This window comes from Pinus tabuliformis, chromosome 9 (assembly GCF_031772625.1).
Source record: "Pinus tabuliformis cultivar Carrire ecotype Pingquan chromosome 9, CPIR1, whole genome shotgun sequence".
NCBI lineage: Eukaryota > Viridiplantae > Streptophyta > Pinopsida > Pinales > Pinaceae > Pinus > Pinus tabuliformis.
This window is the reverse complement of record NC_142307.1, coordinates 649,259,990-649,280,096: the sequence shown is the minus strand read 5'-3', so window position 1 is coordinate 649,280,096 and position 20,107 is coordinate 649,259,990. Positions and strand designations below refer to the sequence as shown.

Genomic DNA, 20,107 nt, shown 5'->3' with positions numbered 1-20,107 from the left:
GAACCGTCCTTCCAGGGCAGGTGGCATGGCCTGGTTACTCCAGCCATGTGACACCTTGAGGAAGCCAACATTGATTTTTCCGCCAACAACTCCCGCCATACTTCGACGGTCTAGATCTTTTCTGGAGATCGGAGGGCGGAAATTCTATCAGGGTTTATCGGTGGTATTTATGTGGCCATTCACCGTGTTAGATCATTTGATGTCCGCGGCTAATGCGGCTCGATCACTGCTTCTGCTCAAGTTCGTCTTCCAACCATTCATTGCTGCAACCTGCAGTGCTCCGGAGCTGGGTTTCGTTGCTATGAACCTTACAGGTAATCATGGTGTCTTTTCGTTCTTCAGCTTATGTTTGCTTTAATGGTTAGCTATCTCTGAGTTTTCTTACCGCCATTTACATTTTCTGTCGAGTTTCATATAGTTGTTTGGCTGTGCTCCGGGCGATCTCCATATCGACTTGTGCTGCAACAATCTCCTAACACCCCAGGTAAGGATCCTCGGCGTTTCAGAGTTTATTTGTTTGGAGAATTTCAGGTTTACAGTCACGTAAACCCGGTGTGGTCTCATGCAGATCAGGTTTTCACTGAGGTTTTCCATCTGCTTTCGGCTTCTTTGTTAAGAACCCTCCACAGTTGGCCGCGGCTTAATTTAAGTTGTGAATGTGTCTATCATGTTACAAGTTAATAACTGTAAAGGTTTCTTGGGTTGATTATACCCACCTGTTCTCTTCTTGCTTTGTAAATATATGTATACAAGTAGCCGCCTAGCGGCAGACCTTGGATTCTTGACGGTTTGCATGACCCAGATCTGGCCTTCACGCGTAGATACAGTCATGAACATTTCGGGCTCGTTCCCTTACACAGTGTATTGATATGTTTTAATGATTATTTTTACTGTCGATACAGTTATGAACATTTTACAGCCCTCTGGCATCTTCACTGTTGTATCAGGTTATTTTCGTTTAAAGTCCCTTATGCATGAAGCAGACTTAGGGTTTGTAACTGTACCGCTGTTGTTCTTTGTTGAGCGGATTTTTGCTTTTTCACCTAGTCATTAGTATTATTCTAATGCATGCTATTACAGTTGCATACACAGGTTTGCTTTTCAATAGACTTATATAATGCATGTTATTACAGTTGCATACACAGGTTTGCTATTCAATAGACTTACGTCCCCTGTTTACTCGCATGCACAGTTTCTTTCTCAGATTAGTATGAGTAAAAGATATAATCAGTTCATGCCCCGACTCGGGTAGCAGAACGTCTCTTATACTGTCTGCATGCTATAAATCTGCACATATATAAATAATTTCCCACAGTAATCGTTAATGTTATAGCATTTGAGCTATGGTTATTCTTCTGTTATCGTTATGGTTATCGTAGCACACAGTTTGTAGTTTATATGTGTCTGTATACAGGAAATGCTATGTCTCGGGTTTACCATCGGCCAGTAACACAGGCCCAAAGACTTGTTGTCAACCCTTGTCATAAGGTGAGGCTCTTGGGTCTACTGTCCAAAGTTCTCTGTACAGAACCTTCGGTTGGACATGCACGGTTTTGGTGTTAAAATTGTTTTAACCGACTTATCCTCTCGCTTACAGTCGGCGTCTTTCTTTGTTTCAAAAGATGCAACCCTTACTCGTTTGCAGCCCCGGCATTCCCAGTTTACCAGATATAAAGTTTACTTCCATTTAATAACCCCCTTCTCTAATAACACTGGGGTCGTGACTGCTACACTGTAGCCCGTCCCGAAGCAGGGTTTTCCTAACCCGTGTTCAACTTATTTTTATACTCAGTTTATTATTTCTGTCTGGTACTAACCCAGACTGGTCCACGACAGGACAGTTCTTACTTAGTTTTTCCAAATGCAATATCCATGCTATTTTTCACAGCATTGTTTAGGAAACACATAATCTTTTCCTAATTAAATCACTGTACACAGTATATAATTTATCAGGGACTACTAGTTTGGAACCGTACCTGATTATCTCTGTCAGGAATGGTTTTGCTCAAACAAAAAGTCACCTGAGCTTTATTTCTGCTCTCCTCCCAGCCATGAGATCCATCCTTCAGACGGAGTTCTCCCCCCGAGCTATCCTGCAGGCCTCCAGCCCTCAACAGGGATTAGTGCACTCCTTGTGCCAGGTTATCTGGTCCTCACCAGACGTAACCTTGTCTTTCTTTTTCTTCTTTGCTCTTGGAGCAAGATTGTCTTTTCCTTCTGTCTGTCCACCCCCACCGAATTCCCTCAGTCAGGACCTTTTCTCCCCTGAAGGGTAGTTCCATCAGTTATCTCAACTGATCTGATCATTTTCTTTAAGATTCACCTCTAAGAGGCTGCCAACAATTCCAAGAAAATATTTAAATATAATTATCAAATCAGAATTAGTTTGCCACAGTTTTGTTTAAAACATAACAACAACTGTATTAGTCTTTTTACCACAGTAACTTTCAAATTTCAACAACTATATTAGTCTTTTTACCACAGTAACTTTCAAATTTACATAAATCTAGGGATGTTACATACTCCCCCCCTTAACAGGAACACCGTCCTCGGTGTTTTTCTTTCATTGAGAACTTGTGATTTTACTCATCATATTACCATCTAAACCACACAAAATGTGATCCTTTCCTCTTGAAATCATCGATTCCATTCCAAGAAAAGACGAAAAACAAAAATAGTAATGATATAGTCATAAGAAATATCATTAGTTATAAGCATCAATAGTTGCAAAAATATGCAACTTCTAATCGCCACCACGTGGCCCTTATTCATTCATGATAACAATTCTCTTTATCTACTTACCATTACTTACCATCTGTTCTTGAAAATCATGAATACCTTCATGTAAACATTTAATAGTGGTTGGACAACTCTTCAACCTTCCATGGTAAGTAACTCCTGTAATATATGACTAATAATTCAATCACATTAGTCACTATATTTTGAGTCAAATGAAATACTTTTGACTAGCAATCAATTGCAATGTTAGATGCTTTCTAAATCACAGTACTTTTATAAGTACTTAAAGAGCACTAATACTAATCATCAAATGATAAATCACCGTTCCACGTGCATACTGAACGAATTCTTACCAAAGACATCCGCAAAGTACCTCGAGAAGTACCAAAAGAGCACATAATTCTCTAATCATCAAAACAGTCAATCATTGCATCAAGCAAAAACTTTCTTAGCTCCCACTAAGATGTTCACAACATCAATAATACAATAAAGGAGTTAAGTTTTTTTTTTTTTTTTCCAATTACTCCTTATAGAGCACTAAGCTCATTTCTTGTTAAATGTGCATAACATATTTCACACAACTATATATAGAATTTATTTTCAACATATCATATAGCTGATTCATTCATTTCTTTAGCTATGAGCATCATAATAGGCTAAAGAATTCCCAACCCATGGGAACCGGTTTCCATAACCAAACCGAGTCATTTTCACATCCAGACAGTTTCTTCGATAGAGACCTTACCAGGCCTAACATAGAATTCCACTGGCCAACCAGCTCAAGAATTCTAGGGAGAGGAAATCTAGGCAGACAGGTACCATCAACCCCTCCGGGCAGGTAGCTGCCATCAACCCAACTCCGGGCAGACAAGTACCATCAACCCCTCCGGGCAGGTAATTGTCATCAACCCAAGGCATTCATGCCTTTCACAATCCGGGCAGACAAGTACCATCAACCCTCCAGGCAGGTAATTGTCATCAACCCAACTATCCGCAACTGTCTGGCATGTTAAATTTCTCTTTTATTACTCTTTCCCAAAGTAATTACACAATGAACCATATAATCATTATCATTACAAAATAAACATGCATGTACACCATGCATTCACACTTATCCCTCATCATGGGTCCACAACATCAAGATTGATGGGAAACATATCCATCATACACGTTGTATGCATGCAAATTTTCCAAATAACATAATTCATGCATATCATATAACATCATTCTGTCTCATTTATAATTGCATTTCATATTGCAGCAATTTATGTGATGAGTTTTCTTGTTGCTGTTAAGCTACCACTACTTAATCCCATCAACAACGTTAGTTATAAATATGCATCAGTTAACACCTATTCCATTTCCAAGAATGTTCATGCATACAATATTTTCATGTATAAAAGCATATGCAAATACTCATTAATGTAAAAATGTCAACAACAGTTGAGTTAATACTCTCAGCATTCCCAATTTTGCCATAGTCTGTTGTTCCAATTCAAATCATCATTAATGGAGTATTATCTTCGTTTACTATGGCTAACTTTAGTCATGCATTGTTAGTGTAATTAAACATAATTTCTCTAACATACAAGAACATAACTCTTACGTCACAATGACTAATCTTTGTGCATACTATTGCTTATCCTATAAGCCCTTTTTTAATGTATGCAACACTTATTCCCTTCACTAGAAGACCACCATCATTTCATACGACAAACCACATGCCTCTTTCTTAAAGGAAGTCATTTTAATCCTCATTTCTCTATCTTCCGATGTGAGGATTTTTCAAGATTCCCTTTCAAGAAATTATTAAAGATATCTATCTTTAGGCATAAAAAAAAAATTCAAGATACAAAAACAAGGTTTACTTATCCTTTATGTATCAAAATCAAGCAATCAACACAGCTCATTCAACAAGACAATCTCTCCAAGAGATTATTATTTTCAAGGAAGCTAACATGACCACTTCCTCTAAGTACACACAGACTCATAATTCCAAAATCAAAATAGCTACCAATATGCAAAATGTGTTCTCCTAACACAATTACTTTACTTTAATGCACATAGTTCTTTTCATGCAACAAGTAAGGATTTTGGTTCTTGTATGAACACTATTCTAATGTGTCTTTAAGGAAAGAACCTCTATTTTTATTTTCGAGAAAATTCTCATAAAATCATGCATCTTCATACATGAAGTATGCATACTCTTAGGAGGAGACGATATTTATGTATATATGTAATATATTCTTTCCTCAAGAATTTAGGGATGAATATCTATGTGCCTAGAAGCACATTCTTAGTTATCTTTTATCATGCATGTAATGCATAGTCATATCACTAGAGCTTAGAAACGAAGCTTTTATCAATTAAAGATACATACTTTAATTCAAGAAAACTTGGCCACCTTCCATGCTATGTCCTCAGGACATTTATATGCCTCATCCTCTTTCTCAAGAAGATTCTTTGGCTATATTTAGCAAGGATTTTATTCCAAGAAAGACAACAAGAGACAAACATTTCTCTCACAAGACTCACATGTAGTCCTACTAGGAGGAACTACCTATTCTCTTTACTAAGAAGCAATAACCAATTATTTTACTGCAAGTATTATCATATTTTCTCTACGAAGAAAACATATAAACAATCAATCTTTAACTGCATGCCTTAACCCTTTTTCTTTACCACGAAAATCTATAAAAGAACCATTCTTTTATTGCATGCATTCAAATACTTTCTCTACTAAGAAATCATATAAAACATTCATACATGTTCTTCAAATAAGTGAACAAGACACTTATCTTATTCTTGGGTCAACATGCATAACTAACAAGTTTAAACCACCCTAACCGGAAGCAATTGCTCTACTTATGCAATTAGAAGCATAATCTCCTAAGTGTCACACACGCACCAAAGTTACCACTTGATGCTAGATGCAACAATTATCATAACAATACTATGTGTCCATTTCCGAATAATGACTTCAAGGAGACATTACGAAAATCATTAACAGAAACACACTATAGATATCATTTTCCAACTCCTTAAGCATGGCCAAGGAAATACTCACATGCTCATCGAGCACTATCTAGTCGTCCCCAGACTTAGAGTTTTCTGCAAGATTCTGACACCCAAAGCTTGCGCTATCTGGTCATCACCAGACCTGGCTATTTCTTTTCCATCTCCGTCTGTCCCTACAGCACGGTCTTCTTCCTTCTCCTTGCTTCCTTTTCCTTTGGAAGCATCTATAGCTGGGGAAGGTAGTTTAGAGTTTATTGACAATTGCATTAACACAGGTAGTCTATTTATGAATAATTATCGCATGTAATCATACCAGGAATGGGTCCTCGAAATGTTACCCACTGAACATGCCTCTACCCTTAACTTCACACTAGAATGCAACATGCATAGGAAATTCATCATTCCCATAGTGGAGATAAATTCAACCATCATTAAATCGAGGCTCCAATGATTTTTATCTCTCAACAAGTAATGATTAACACATACCATGCTAATGGATTTCAGATGATTAGAAAGTAATCATCATTAAAACTATTAGGACATAAGCATATACTATTCATCATGCATTCTCATGGTGAATAAAATTAAGAACTCTTCTCATAAACAACTAGAACTATAGCACAGAGAGAGAGAATCTTCACACACACATTCCATGCATGTGACATCAATCAACTTCACTTGTTTACGGATTGTAGCAATCTTAGTCCAATTCAATTAATGCATATAAGTTCTATGGGTTAGTCATACAACACTAACCAATCTCAACTACCAATCATCTTCATGCATCCATGACAAGACTGAATCAAAGTTAGTTATGACAATCAAGTCTCGCTGCTTGACTCATTGCATGTTTTCAATATCTAAAGGGGTTCTTCTAATGTCCTTTTTAAAACAATTTTTCATCCTATTCAAGGATGTTCTCCCTGATTTATATTCATGCATTGGCTTATTAAGTTTGGTTCATTGTAATTTCAATCTAGATCAATTTATGCATGGTTGTTATGGCCATATGTGCAAATCAAAAGTTGGTAGTTGGTGGTCACTTCCTCAATGAGTGTTCACTATTGTGCTTAAGTGTAATGAGTGTTCAATTTTGTTTGTAAGTGCGACAAAAGTTTCATTGTCTTTTATCCTCATCAGGAATCCAACGTTATGAACGTAGTTATGTAACAACTTATTACTTACTTCTCAAAGAAGTTATAAACATGAATCACACCTGTCATGCCAAAAGTAGTGTATGAAATAAATGAATATGCGAATGATTAAACTCATACCTGAGTTAATGCCTACTGATGGCGTACCTCAATATCCTTTCCGCCTACCAATTCCCAAAGGCGCCAGTACTGCAACCTTTAGCTCTGATACCACTTGTCACACCCACTTAAATGTACATACAATTTTTTTTAAAAAATACACGCATAAACATTATAACCATTAAACATTACCACCATTAAGTTCAAGGTTCATCATATTAATAATTCCGTCTTACCTACGCATCTTATACCTTATCATTATGGTGTTACAATTCAACCTTAAGTACTTCATACATCGAAATACTAATGGCATGCATTAAAGAATATATATATACAAATCATTATACAGTTGGCACGCCCTTACATTAACATATATAATCCTTGTCCACATATGTCATTGACTGTGTTTAACTTCGGGTCTCAGTTGTACTTACCACGCGGCTTCTCCCTGTCAGCATTGGGGTTTGGTTTATGTATTGATTATATGTTATAGCTGCCGTAGATGTTTGAACGTTTTGGTATTAATGGGCGTGGCCTTCCATGGTCCCGCCACAGCACTCAACTGGTGACAGCTCTTTCCAGCCTTTACTGTGAACCGTCCTTCCAGGGCAGGTGGCATGGCCTGGTTACTCCAGCCATGTGACACCTTGAGGAAGCCAACACTGATTTTTCCGCCAACAACTCCCGCCATACTTCGACGGTCTAGATCTTTTCTGGAGATCGGAGGGCGAAAATTCTATCAGGGTTTATCGGTGGTATTTATGTGGCCATTCACCGTGTTAGATCATTTGATGTCCGCGGCTAATGCAGCTCGATCACTGCTTCTGCTCAAGTTCGTCTTCCAACCATTCATTGCTGCAACCTGCAGTGCTCCGGAGCTGGGTTTCGTTGCTATGAACCTTACAGGTAATCATGGTGTCTTTTCGTTCTTCAGCTTATGTTTGCTTTAATGGTTAGCTATCTCTGAGTTTTCTTACTGCCATTTACATTTTCTGTCGAGTTTCATACAGTTGTTTGGCTGTGCTCCGGGCGATCTCCATATCGACTTGTGCTGCAACAATCTCCTAACACCCCAGGTAAGGATCCTCGGCGTTTCAGAGTTTATTTGTTTGGAGAATTTCAGGTTTACAGTCACGTAAACCCGGTGTGGTCTCATGCAGATCAGGTTTTCACTGAGGTTTTCCATCCGCTTTCGGCTTCTTTGTTAAGAACCCTCCACAGTTGGCCGCGGCTTAATTTAAGTTGTGAATGTGTCTATCATGTTACAAGTTAATAACTGTAAAGGTTTCTTGGGTTGATTATACCCACCTGTTCTCTTCTTGCTTTGTAAATATATGTATACAAGTAGCCGCCTAGCGGCAGACCTTGGATTCTTGACGGTTTGCATGACCCAGATCTGGCCTTCACGCGCAGATACAGTCATGAACATTTCGGGCTCGTTCCCTTACACAGTGTATTGATATGTTTTAATGATTATTTTTACTGTCGATACAGTTATGAACATTTTACAGCCCTCTGGCATCTTCACTGTTGTATCAGGTTATTTTCGTTTAAAGTCCCTTATGCATGAAGCAGACTTAGGGTTTGTAACTGTACCGCTGTTGTTCTTTGTTGAGCAGATTTTTGCTTTTTCACCTAGTCATTAGTATTATTCTAATGCATGCTATTACAGTTGCATACACAGGTTTGCTTTTCAATAGACTTATATAATGCATGTTATTACAGTTGCATACACAGGTTTGCTATTCAATAGACTTACGTCCCCTGTTTACTCGCATGCACAGTTTCTTTCTCAGATTAGTATGAGTAAAAGATATAATCAGTTCATGCCCCGACTCGGGTAGCAGAACGTCTCTTATACTGTCTGCATGCTATAAATCTGCACATATATAAATAATTTCCCACAGTAATCGTTAATGTTATAGCATTTGAGCTATGGTTATTCTTCTGTTATCGTTATGGTTATTGTAGCACACAGTTTGTAGTTTATATGTGTCTGTATACAGGAAATGCTATGTCTCGGGTTTACCATCGGCCAGTAACACAGGCCCAAAGACTTGTTGTCAACCCTTGTCATAAGGTGAGGCTCTTGGGTCTACTGTCCAAAGTTCTCTGTACAGAACCTTCGGTTGGACATGCACGGTTTTGGTGTTAAAATTGTTTTAATCGACTTATCCTCTCGCTTACAGTCGGCGTCTTTCTTTGTTTCAAAAGATGCAACCCTTACTCGTTTGCAGCCCGGCATTCCCAGTTTACCAGATATAAAGTTTACTTCCGTTTAATAACCCCCTTCTCTAATAACACTGGGGTCGTGACTGCTACACTGTAGCCCGTCCCGAAGCAGGGTTTTCCTAACCCGTGTTCAACTTATTTTTATACTCAGTTTATTATTTCTGTCTGGTACTAACCCAGACTGGTCCACGACAGGACAGTTCTTACTTAGTTTTTCCAAATGCAATATCCATGCTATTTTTCACAGCATTGTTTAGGAAACACATAATCTTTTCCTAATTAAATCACTGTACACAGTATATAATTTATCAGGGACTACTAGTTTGGAACCGTACCTGATTATCTCTGTCAGGATGGTTTTTCTCAAACAAAAAGTCACCTGAGCTTTATTTCTGCTCTCCTCCCAGCCATGAGATCCATCCTTCAGACGGAGTTCTCCCCCCGAGCTATCCTGCAGGCCTCCAGCCCTCAACAGGGATTAGTGCACTCCTTGTGCCAGGTTATCTGGTCCTCACCAGACGTAACCTTGTCTTTCTTTTTCTTCTTTGCTCTTGGAGCAAGATTGTCTTTTCCTTCTGTCTGTCCACCCCCACCGAATTCCCTCAGTCAGGACCTTTTCTCCCCTGAAGGGTAGTTCCATCAGTTATCTCAACTGATCTGATCATTTTCTTTAAGATTCACCTCTAAGAGGCTGCCAACAATTCCAAGAAAATATTTAAATATAATTATCAAATCAGAATTAGTTTGCCACAGTTTTGTTTAAAACATAACAACAACTGTATTAGTCTTTTTACCACAGTAACTTTCAAATTTCAACAACTGTATTAGTCTTTTTACCACAGTAACTTTCAAATTTACATAAATCTAGGGATGTTACAAATGGGAGGTCTCTCGTCCCGGTGCAACCAATGCATCACGGAAGGAGCAGCACCAAAAAAGCGTTCTTCCCTAGCACTCGGGAAATAATGAAAGTAACGAAAAAAGAGTATTGATCAATCGACTGTGGACTTCTCAACTCCTATATGACTTCAACCATGAAGAAAATCCGAACGGACCAATTCTGAATGAATAAAATCCTCTCGTACCGAACTGGCAAACTAGGGACGCGACCAAGCGAATCGGTACATACAATACCAGGGGAGCGGATCAGTCGCATAAATGGCTAAGACTTCGCATCCGCATATCCAGCGGGGTAGCTCACTACAGGTGATTAGTCTTAGATCCGATCACTCGCATAAACAACAGAGATAACTTGCCTATCAGCGTAATGACTGCAGATCTTGCTGTGATAACCCGCTTAAACACCGATAATTCGCATATTCGATGCTGATAAGTCGCAAATCGGCTGATAACTCGCATATCCAATGATAATTCGCGTATCAGATTATAAGTCGCGTACCACACGATGATAATTCGCGTAACTCCTATGAGAGCTCGCATAACGAGAATTAATCTGCATATTCCTCCGCGAATACTAATATATCCGGCTGAAATACTCGCATAAACGGTAAAAACAAGTCAGATATCAGTGTAATGATCCGCATATCATACACTGATAACCACGTAGCACTGAATAACGCGCCTATCTTGTGGGATTAGTGGCATATCAGCTTAGTGATAAGAATATTCTGCGGTTATACTTCGCGTATCGAACGATTACTGGCGAATCCACCGGTGATAATTCACTTTTCACACGATAACTCGCGTAACTACTGGTGATAACCAGTGGAATATTTTGTTGAATCAGCTGATAATTCGCGTACATAGTGATAATGGCATATCCCAGGCGGTTAACTCGCGGCGATAATTGCATATATTGAGACGATAATCCGCGTATTCGACTGAACTTGATGGCATAACCGAGAAGTGGTATATGCCGCCAGATATAACCCACATATCCAGTTCTGCGCGACCTTAACCTGAGAAAGAAAAAGAGCCATGCAGGTCGAAAGGTCCTACCTCCAGTTTAGCTTGAACGCCACATACCAGTCGATTCAGAATATGAGATTCTAATAAATTTGGAGGCGTGTAAACCATTATGCAGAGAGGAAAGGCGGAAGGGTTTTGGTCAAAGTTTCGGCCTCCATTCACTACTCATGTTGGAGTGCCTTTGAATCTTTGTAGAATGGGAGCATGGTAGTGTTTGTAGGTATATTTGTAAAAACTGGTGTCTCTAACCTACAGTTTACCTCTTCGGAATCGACAAGTTGAACCATGGATAGGTTACCTTTCATTGTACCTGACACTGACGTATGGAAGAAAGAACGGCTTTGTGTCGATGCAGAGGCAAATTGTTTTCCTGCTGCAACAACCAAATCTAGTTGAAGGTTTTTGATGTATTGTTTGGCTTTAGCGATTTTCTCTCATTATGTGATGAGACCGCCATTTTGGAACCGGGTTTGATTAACATTTTCTCTGATAAAAGATCTGAGATTTCCACAGTTATCTTATCTATTACACAGTTCTCATTCTGAAATTTCTACAAACTTTCCTCTAATGTGAATTGGCCTCTCAGAGAAGGTAATGGAGTTTCCAGGCAATTTTGGCCTCGTGTAGAAGGTGATGGAGTTTCCAAGACAGTTTTAGAATTGATGTGACTTGGCCTCTTGTAGAAGGTAATGGAGTTTCCCAGGCAGGTTTAGAAATAATTTTACACCGACTAGTGGAAATGGGCTTCATCGTCTACTATCCTGTCGAAATTGGATTAAAGCATTGTTAGTTTGCATATGATTATATTAATATGTGATTTCTAAACTGTAATGTGAGGTAGAAATGTATAATTATTTTAAATATAAAACATGGTTTATAATTATTTTATTATAAAAATATACAAAATATAAAACTTAAAATAATTTTATATTGGTAAAATCAAATTATTAAAATGTATGAGGCAAAAATTGAAACTAAGAAAAAGATACATCATAAAGACCACCACATAAATAAAGAAAGAAAACAAATAAGAGATCACCACATTTTAAGTTATTTATTTGAATCTAAAAACTGAAGTAAGAAAACAACAATATTGAAGTTAATATTGTTGCCTCTTCATTTAGGTTTCGAAATAGAGATAGAAAACCATAAAAATGATGATATAGAGAATGGATTTTAAAATCTGATGGAGTTGACTTTCCTTTCCTTACCTTTAAATTTTGTAGAAAAGTTCCAAATTTAGAGATGTTCTGCCATTTCCATTTTTAATAGTTTCATGGGTCTTATAGTTTTGGGTAAGAATAAATTTTTAGTTAGGATTTAAAAAAATTGTTTTCATTTAAAATTTAGTTTCTTGATTGTGTCACACTGAATAAACAATTATTTAGGACGTAATGTAAAATATAATTAATGATATTTAAGTATTATTATAATTGAAGTTATAGATAAATTCTAGAATATGAATAATGAAAATTTATAAAATATTTTATGCCATTTTAAATTAATTATATTTTTTATAATAATAAATAAATTTTATTTTATATCATAAACAATTTTTAAACATATTAAATATAAATAAGGTTAATATATTTTATATTTTCTTTTGTTTTGTTTTAAAATAAGAAACTTTTCAAAAGCTTTCAGTTTGAATAGTTTTATGAAGAATTCGTTTCCTTCTTAACTTATATATTATATCTATATCATTGTCTATATATTGATTGGTTTCTTCTAAGCTTCTCATTTAGATTTATGGTTGGTCCCTTCTAATCTTTTGATACAATTGTATATTTTTATTTAGGAGCCACTTTTTTGAAAACATGAATACTTTTTCAAGTTTCAATCAATTCAATTCAAATTATTGTGCTTAATTTTTCCATTAATTTTTCTAGATAGTTACTTTATTTGTAAATAAATAACACTTTAGTTATCAATTGATGGATAGGAAAACAAGGTTGACACCCACCAATTTATTCAAGCCCACAGACACATAGATTGTATATTATTGTTGTAACAAGGTTGTGAGGTTATAGTTGCCCATTTATTTGATGTAAAATAGCAGTGATTAAAAATGAAGTCATTATGGATTTGATGAGGTGATTATTTATCTACACATCCTTCTTAATAGAAATATATTTCGGAAACGCAATTTGCCATCCTCTATATATTGAGGGATAATATAGGTCATCTTGTAATGAGTGTAGATTTATATTTTATATTATGTTATTGAGCTCGTATTATGCGCCATTCTAGATAAGTTTGAAAAAATAGTCTTTAGATTACTTGTGCATGATGTGATTTTTAATTATATTGGAAAATAATCATCCTTCGATACCTTCTTATTGTAACCCTATAAATTACTAACCAAATTAGTGTTTTTTTTCATTCTTACTTATATATTAGTTCAAATGAAGTACCTTGCGTGAATGGGGAGATAATTGAATTGGAACTAAAATTTGGCTTTCAACATACTTATTTCATTCCCGTATGTGGGAGAGATCATAATGCTTCATGCCCTTGCTTGGGGATTTCTAGGTCCCCATCCAAATTAACAACCAAATTAGTGTGCTTCTTCATTGTTAGTTATATATTAGATAAAGTGGAGTACCTTGTGTGAATGGAGACATAATGGATTTGGCACCAAATTTTAGCTTTATCTACATTCCCCTATGTCAAAGATATCATACTCATTCATGCCCTTGCTTCCCAAGTTCTAGCTCCCCGACTCCCATAGAGAGGCCTTAAAGGGATTTTCCCTTTAGTCATTAGATTTTTTTCTTTTAATTTTTTAAAATTGTATTGGGACAAACATCCTAAAAGCATGATAACCATAGAAGCCGTGAATTGAGTAAAATGTTGGGCTTGGTTTGGGACTTAGTAAAGCTAAATCTGTAGAGTAATTGGTTTGTTAGAAAATCCATCGAGGTAATGAACTCTTAGGTCATTAAAAATTATGGAAAATTTGGTTGGGAGATGGTTATTGTCACCCACCTAAATAGGAAGGATTGAGAAGCACATAATTTGTTATTATACCTAGGCTAATAGATCCATGGAGTTTCATTAGACTTGACAATGAGCATTTTGATGACTAAAAGCTAGACATACCCTTGCTTGGGAAAGCTCTGCCTCCAAAGACTCCCATAGAGAGACTTAAAGGGGATTTCCCCTTTAGTCATTACAATTTTTTTACTATCTTAAAAACTCTTGATACATATATCTAGAAATTCTCACAAACATAGACATCAATAATTGGGTGAAATGTTGGAGTTGGTTTGGGACTTAGTAGTGCTAATTATATAGGGTACTCCTTTTGTTAAGCCTGAGATGAAATGTCCATGGAGTTTGGATAACTTGGACAGTAAACTCTTAAATCACTAAAATTTAGACAAAAATGGATAACTTCTTTGGGAAAATATTTTTGTCACCCACCTACATAGGAAGGACTCATAAGCACATGGTTTGTTATTAGGTCATAGGTGATCATCCTTGACAATGAACATTTTGATCATTAAAAATTAGGCATGTCCTTGCTTGGGGGAGCTTTGGCTCGAGTGAGCCCAATATAGAGAATTAAATGGAATTTTCCCTTTAGGCATTGTAGTGTTGTTTCTAGCCTTTTAAAACTCTATTGGTACACAAATCCAAAAAATCATGATAAATATAGAAGTCGTGAATTGGGTAAAATACTGGACTTGGTTTTAGACTTGGTAAATCTAATTATATAGAGTACTTGATTTGTTAGCCCTTAGTTGGAAAATCCATCGAGTCTAGCTAGTGAAGTCACATATCACTAAAAATTAGGAAAAAATGGAAAAATTCTTTGGAATAATGTTTTTGTGGCCTACCTAAATAAGAATGACTATAAAGCATATAGTTTGCTATTAGACCTTAGGGGGTAAATCCATGGAGTCTAATCAGGTTTGACAATGAAATTTTTACACTTTCATAGGGAGGAGTGGAAAATAATTTTAGTTGTAGCTCTTTTATTTTAGAGATGATTGTTTCTATTTAATTTTTTCTTGCTTGTGGTAGCTTTGGAGAAAGTTTGGAATAAAGCACTAGAACATGTTGCAGTACCCTGTCTCTTTTGACCTATGTAAAGAAGAACTGTTACCTTTGAGGTTGTAGCCTCCTTTGAGGATGGCATTGTATTATGTGTACATATTTGTGTGGAAGTACCTAGGAAAAATGTTTCTCATGGAAAATCAATTTAACGTTTCTTCACTAAGAATATATAAAAATTCTTGATTAAGTGTAAACCATTTAAATATTGATGGTACCATGAGAATGCCTAATGTGAAAGAGATTGTCAAACTAAGTACAAATTCTTAATAAAACTAGAGATAGGAAGTAGAAGAATAAAACTAAGAAAACAAGAAGTTTTTCCTTGTAAAAATGCAAAACTCCTTGCCAAAATTAATGTAGAAAGAGTTTAAAAATTAATAGGGTTACATCTCAATGTGGATATCCTTAGAGGTCCTATAATCACATCACTGATGTGGGTTTTAGTACCCTTTGTTTCTTTTCACCTATGGTAAGAAGAATTTTTTCTTTAAACCCAAGCAAATATGTGGTTGTAGCATCTCTCAAGGATGACATTTTATCATGTCTATATAATTACATAGAATTACATAGAATTACATACAAGAACATTACCTAGAAAAAATCAATTTGATGTGTCTTGGTTGACAATATACCAAAATCCTTGATTGAGAACATATCCCTTTATACATAGTGAGTGCCATGGGATTTAATGATGTGGAAGAGATGGTGAAAATAAGTAGACATTATTGAGAAAATTAATGATGAAGTAGAAGGATAAAATTCAGAAATAAGGTAGTCTACCTTACAAATCCGCAACAAAATAAAAGTACAATGAGATCAGTAAACCGATAGGAAAACACCCTAAAAATAAAAAGGAATATAAATATGAATAAATGCAAAACTATAACATATAAATGGGGAAGCAATTCGTTATGTATAAATATATATATATATATATATATATATAGATATAGATATAGATATAGATATAGATATATAGTAAAATGTTTTATATATGTTTTTTAATAAGACACTCTTATTACTATCATATAGCCATTTTAATTGAGATCCATTAAATATTGAGGAGAAAAGAAGTTTAGGTGTAAGCCTTGTGGACCTCGTTAGAACTATTTAAGGTGATTGACCTATTGAGACACCAAATTGATGTACGAGAAACTATTATATTTCTAACAAGGGACCCCCCCCCCCTTTGCACGTTGATTTTATTTCTTAGTGTATTAAAAAGTACATGCCCGCTCCATTTTTTTATTTGAACTTGTGACATACAAAGAGAATATTTTTTTCACCATTAATCCCACAACCTTTTTAAGTCTCACATTCACAAGATATGGAGGCCTTATCGATGTATTAATGTTGTAATGAATTTACCTTGAGGCATTTATATTTAATTTGTCATTCTTTTTTATATGTTGTGTTTCTTTTGACATATATGCAATTTAAAAATGAATGTTTTTTTCTTCTTTTGTCTTTCTCTTTTCTTATATGTTCTTAACATTCTTGTACCTTATTTTCATGTTTTGCACATAAAATAAAACACCATTTTCAACAACTTTTCCATTTTGACATATTTCTCTTACAATTTCAACTTTCTATTATTCACTTGTTAGTCACATGAGAATTAAACATTTTATGTTTACAAAATGTTATCCTTTAATCTATTTACTTTATGTCAATTTGGCCTTTGACATATTCTCATTCTTCCTTCCATACATGATATATCTGTGTGTGTGTGTGTATGTGTGCAAATGCTTTTCACAACCTTATAATTTAGAAAGATTGAACATTGAAGCGAATATTTTATACTTTATTTTCTGGTGGACTCTTTAAAATGATAGCTGATATTAGCATTGTATTAGAGTTGTAATGTATTGAACTTGGCTTCTTCATATGCAACTCATTCGTTTTGATATATTGGGTTTATTTTGGAATATGCATCTTAAAAATGACTTTTATTGTCTTCTTTTGACACTCTTTTCTTGTATGATGTTGATATTGTTTGTACTTTATTTTCATGTTTTGTGCATGAAATAAAATAGTCCATTTTCAACCACTTTTTCTGTTCAACCTATATCTCTAAAACTCCTTCATTATGTTTTTCACTTGTTAGTCACATGATAGTTAAATATTTTATGTTTTTCACAATGCTTTCTTGATATCTATTTATTTTACATTAATTTGGCCTTTTGTATCTTATTTCCATTTTCCCTTCTACTCATTGACAAAATGAAATAAGATTGTTAGAGAGGATTTTGTGAAAAATTGATTACAATGCTTGAAAACTACTTTAGAACTAAAATAATGTTTATAATATAGTTGGAGAGGGGAGAGAATTGTTTAATATCCACACTATCCACATGACATCTCCACCCTAGAGTGAAGATGAGGGGGTTCAAGAAAACAATACAAATTCATCTTACAACAAATTAATATCTTAGTAGGAGTGTTGGTATCATTGTTGGCACCTACATTGGCATAATGATCATGGTAAGATGGGATGTATATGCTACCCTAAACCAAAATTTACAACTATTGTGGGATAAGACATTAGAGAATAAATTTTATACTTAGAAAGTATTCCAAGCCACAGACATTACTTGTCATCATGTTTATTGTTGACATATGTCCACATAATATGTCCTAAGGATTAGGGCGCTGGGTGAATTATGAGCAAGTAAACATTGTTGAGAAGCTCAAACAAATCCTATTATTTATATGAAACCAATTCCACAACACATTAAAATGATCCCAATTAAAAAATAATATTAATTAAATGGAATGCGAGTGCAAGAAATATAGAGATGTCAAAGAGCACATTGTTGTAAAGAAAACCACATAATTAATACATAACATCGAATATTTTATGAAAAAATTATTCACTTATTTTTTAATTTATATTTTTTTAATACCTCGTGGCTTTAGTTTTAATGTCAAAAATTGGATTTGTTGGAGCTTTTCAACAATATGTATGCTTGTTCTATAAAGCATGTTGTGTGGATGTGAATAATTAAATATTTACAAATAAATTAAATGTGATGGTGAATCAAATTGCATATGTATTCCATGATGAATATTAGTGAGAAGTAGAATATTTGTATCTAGTTTAGTAAAATTTAAGCACTCCCTAAACCCACTATTCTTTAAAGAGATTATAGAAAGTGCAATTACTAGTGGTAAAGAGGATGCATGCTAAAATTGCGGGAAAGTTCCTTAACATCCGAAACTCACTTTCCTTTAAATTTAAAATCATTGTGATGCAACTCAAGGGGTAAGTGTCTCCATAGTGTGGGATGTAGTGTTTTCACATGTCTTGGTAATAGCTCCACTGAATTTCTAGTTAAGAAAAATAGTTGTTAAAAATGTCATAGTGGAAAAAGACATTTCATTAGAAATTATCAACCACCATTGAACAAAAAAAAATGAAAATAATCAAATAAGGGACTTCTAAAGTTAGTGAAAATTGATTTCACAAGATATTGGACAATTGGCTACAAAGTTTTTAGATATTTGATGAAGTTAAATACAAAATAAAAGGAAAATAAAATGATGAAATGTATTTTTAATAAATGAAGAAAAAACACAATATCTTCCTCATAACCAAATTGTGCATTATTTTTTGGGATAGGTGGAATCGAAAATTAGTTCAAAATGGTACTTGCATGAAATGGGGTTAATTCTAATAACCAATGTTATAACCATTAGGTGTACCCATCCTACTCGATAAGAATGACATAATATTTATTGAGGTTTGAACCAATGAGGTGGTAAGGAGTTCCTTAATAGTGCACCCTATTTCCAATTGATCTATATCTAAGTGGCAATGAAATTGTACAAGTTATGGTTAAAGAATCCAATGCTTTTTCTACAAAATAATGTCAAAATATTCGAAGGTCTTGCATGGGAGCTTACAATGTTTCAGAAAGGACATGTGATTAAAGCCAATCACTAGATGATTATGGGTTTTGTTGTTGAGGGAATAGATTATATGGTCCGAATAACTAAATTCTAATCTCCATACTATAATAGGGAAAAAAGGGCATGTTGGGACTCTTTGAAAGTCTTATTGGAGGAACTTTGATAATAATATTGAATCATTGTTGAGGAATTTGATCTCATTTTGGATGAAAATGAGAAAGTGTTATTGGTAATGGGAGGGGGGAGGGGGCATTCGGATAATAATATGAAATCATTTTTGAGGAATTTAATCCCATTTTGGATGAAGATGAGAGACAATTGGTAGTTGTTTCACTGGGAGGGTGAATATGTTTGAGGCACATTCAAAGAGATTGTAGTAGATAATATCTCTAACTATGATAATTGGATTTAAGAAATATAATGAAATTAACATGGTCAAAGAAAAGGGTAGGTCTACACATTTTAGAAGAAAGGTTACATGAATTCCTAGTTTGAGACTTTCCTAGTAGAGCATGCCTCCTTAACCTTATTCATTCTTTTTATTTCCATATTTTAGGACAAACCTATGACCCTATTAATTGGAGAAACAAAGGATTTGGGTCCATTTCTAGTGAGATATAATATTTCTTGGGTTGGTTAACAAAAACTCAACACATTGGTTTAGAATATTGGTCCACCTCAGTGTAATATATTTACATATTATACACAGGACAAGTAATAAGATGCTAATAGTAGAAATAAACAAAATTGCAAAAAAAAAAAAATCTAATAGAAGAAATAAAAAGTTTATAAAAGCTTGGGGAGTCAACCCTATGAAGGAGAGTAGAATACTAAATTATTCTCTTTCAACCACATACAAGTTCATATACTCAAATTTAGTTAAACCTTAAGGAGATGAGAGATGTTGGAGACTCAAAGAAAAAATTATATCATTAAGAGGATGGGATATAAATAAAAGTTTC

General features: G+C 35.0%; 1 protein-coding gene and 1 long non-coding RNA gene across 2 annotated transcripts; both read left to right on the top strand.

Annotated features, from left to right (window-relative positions):
• Positions 1-204: 204 nt before the first annotated feature.
• On the top strand, positions 205-654 carry LOC149150329 (uncharacterized). The gene is made up of 3 exons (XR_016263025.1): positions 205-314; positions 419-484; positions 569-654. It is a non-coding gene; the product is annotated as an uncharacterized LOC149150329 (long non-coding RNA).
• A 7,117-nt stretch (positions 655-7,771) lies between these two features.
• On the top strand, positions 7,772-8,380 carry LOC149150328 (uncharacterized). The gene is made up of 3 exons (XM_089442759.1): positions 7,772-7,916; positions 8,021-8,086; positions 8,171-8,380. The coding sequence occupies exons 1-3, from the start codon at positions 7,772-7,774 to the stop codon at positions 8,281-8,283; spliced, it is 324 nt and encodes a 107-aa protein (XP_089298885.1). The 3' UTR covers positions 8,284-8,380.
• Positions 8,381-20,107: the final 11,727 nt, after the last annotated feature.